The sequence below is a fragment of the Cyprinus carpio genome, chromosome B18 (assembly GCF_018340385.1).
Source record: "Cyprinus carpio isolate SPL01 chromosome B18, ASM1834038v1, whole genome shotgun sequence".
In the NCBI taxonomy this organism is placed as follows: domain Eukaryota; kingdom Metazoa; phylum Chordata; class Actinopteri; order Cypriniformes; family Cyprinidae; genus Cyprinus; species Cyprinus carpio.
This window is the reverse complement of record NC_056614.1, coordinates 25,529,215-25,531,714: the sequence shown is the minus strand read 5'-3', so window position 1 is coordinate 25,531,714 and position 2,500 is coordinate 25,529,215. Positions and strand designations below refer to the sequence as shown.

Here is a 2,500-nt window from a genome sequence, read left to right as displayed (position 1 = left end):
TCTGATTGGCTAAAGAGTACGACAAACCCACGTGGGAAGAGAGCTCTGCCAGGAAAGTCTCAAAAACACACACACACAAATCCGAGTGGATTCGTAGTAAATGACGATTTGTACATTCAGACACTTGTACATTTTAAACATTCAGAGGTTTTTGTGCACAGTTGTATATCTACGAATTGTGTTTTGCATTTGTGAAACGTATTTTATGAATATATAATTTTATTTTGCGCATGTGAATTGATTTTTGTGAATATATATTTTTTTTCATGCACGTGAATTTTTTTTGTGTGTACGTGAATTAGGTTTCATGCATGAGAAATTGTCTACGCATGTGTGAATCGTGTTTTTTGCGTGAATTATATTTGAGACTAATCTGTCTCCATACAGATCATGCACAACTCGTTCCTCCACTGAGAATCCTCACTTCTGCTCGTGTTTAAGTCTAAATGATGTTGTTTGGTGTTCAGACTGATGGAGCGAAAGCTGCTAGATTTGCATTTGCTGAAGTTGAGTTTCAGTCAGACTAAAGCAGTAAAATACCTTTTTCAAATGTCATGTAAATGTTTTTGTCTGTTTTTTGTTTTACTAACAAATCCAGCTGATGTGATTGTAGTTTGGGGTCTGCACATGTTAATCCGCATCTGTGTTGGAAAATACTGGATTAGTCTTTGTCACATACACACGTGCAGATGAAGGCTGTATCTGCTCATGTGAACCTTATGTTCGTAATCACTAATTCACTATGCAAATGCTGTATGTTCTGTCAGTATAAATCAGTGCAGGGTTTCTTTAAACTTTACTGTCTGTATGTTCAGCTGTATGCACAGAATATCTAGTGTTAAACATTTAAAACGAACCCAAAACATCAAAAGATCCGCTCTGCAAACGCTAAAATAACTCATTTAACATACAGAAATACTTTTCAGATGGGGTCAGTGTTTGTTGCTCTGGATGTGCATCATAATTTTTGATGAGTTGATTCAGAAGCAGCAAATTACTAGAAAAAGCCAAGAACAGCAATATCAACTTTGTTAAAACCTCTTGAAGCTGAGATGTCTGAAAACACGTGATGAAGATTTTAAAAATCGTTGAATCCGTTTTTTTGAGTTTCAGAGAGAAAAAACATTGTGTAAATAGAAGTGAACACAAACACTGAGCTGTTGTGTTGCTGTATTTAGAGATGAGTTATTTTCTTCTGTTTCACATTCCAGCCACGAGCCGAACTTTAGACGACTGTCTCGGTTTACTGTGCTGAACTTTAACCTCACTCCAGGAATACTCATGCTGTTAGAATGATATGAGAGTGCTCATCATGTCAGTGTGAATCTTCGGTTCTGCATGTTGTTTGCGAGGTTTACTGATGTTGCTGATGTTTTACAGGCTGCAGAAACAGCCAACAGAGACCTGAGTGAGAAGATGACGCTCCTGCAGAGCGAGATCGACGACAGTCAGCAGAACCAGAAGAACATGAAGAGCGAGCTCAAGAGGTTCATGGACGTTCTGGACGGGAAGATTGATGAGCTCCATGAAGTTCGTCAGAGCATTTCTAAACTGGGCGTCGATAACTGAACACACACACACTCACACACACACACACACACACACACTCACTCACTCTCTCTCTCTCTCTCTCTCTCTCTCTCTGTCTCACTGGGCTCCTGTCGCGTGTGTGTTTGTGATCTTCTGACTGCTAGTTAAGGGCTACTGATGGTCAGCGAGGAGCCTCTCTCTCTCTCTCTCTCTCTCTCTCTCTCTCTCTCTCTCTCTCTCTCTCTCTCTCTCTCTCATACACACACACACACATACACACACACACAGACATGGACTGAAGGGTAAATTTAACCACTGCAGATCTCAGGGCCATTCAGAATCGTTGATATGCACAAACACAGGTGAACTGCAGAATCACTAAGTGCCTGATGGTGGCGCTTTCTCTCCGCCAGCCCTCATAAACTCTTCTGACAATCATCCTGTTTAACGCCAGGCGTCCAGACGCTCCTCATGCAATACCTGCCTCAGGCAGCAGGACACACTTCTCTTCTTCTTCTGCTTCTTCTGTTGGTTTGTTTGTGTTTTTGAGATGGAGTCACATTCAGATTATTCTTGTTCTGATTGATGAAAATATGAGCCAAATATCTGCTGTGATGAAGACAGTGTGCTTGTTCAGTGCAGATGTGTGTGTCGTGCTCAGCAGTGTTTGTTACGTGCTCCTCCACTAGTGTGTGTGTGTGACGTTCGGGTGATGGGATAATTTATATGTGTGCTTTTTTTTTTTTTTTTTTTAGAATAATCTCTGCCTTTCCTGAGTCTGTGATCGGAGGGCTTGAGCTTCCAGTCTCCTCAGTTCCTTGCAGTTGTTGTTCTTTCTCTTGATGCTGTTTGAATGATGTGGCTGGTGTATTATAGAGCGTTTAATGTGGGCGAGTGTCTTTAACACCCTCTGAAACACACACACCCACACACACACACCTTACTGGAAACTTGAGCCTTTCTTCCCTCT

At 41.2% G+C, this 2,500-nt stretch overlaps 1 protein-coding gene across 5 annotated transcripts in view; it reads left to right on the top strand.

The window, feature by feature from the left end:
• The window catches only part of LOC109078050 (homer protein homolog 2-like), a 22,401-nt gene that overhangs the window by 19,828 nt on the left and 73 nt on the right, over nt 1-2,500 (top strand). For all 5 annotated transcript variants that reach the window (XM_042744587.1, XM_042744585.1, XM_042744588.1 and 2 more), the window contains one exon: nt 1,381-2,500. This exon is cut by the window's right edge and continues 73 nt beyond it. In XM_042744587.1, the coding sequence (XP_042600521.1) occupies nt 1,381-1,569 (189 nt within the window). In that variant the 3' untranslated portion in view covers nt 1,570-2,500. The remainder of the gene's footprint in view (nt 1-1,380) is intronic.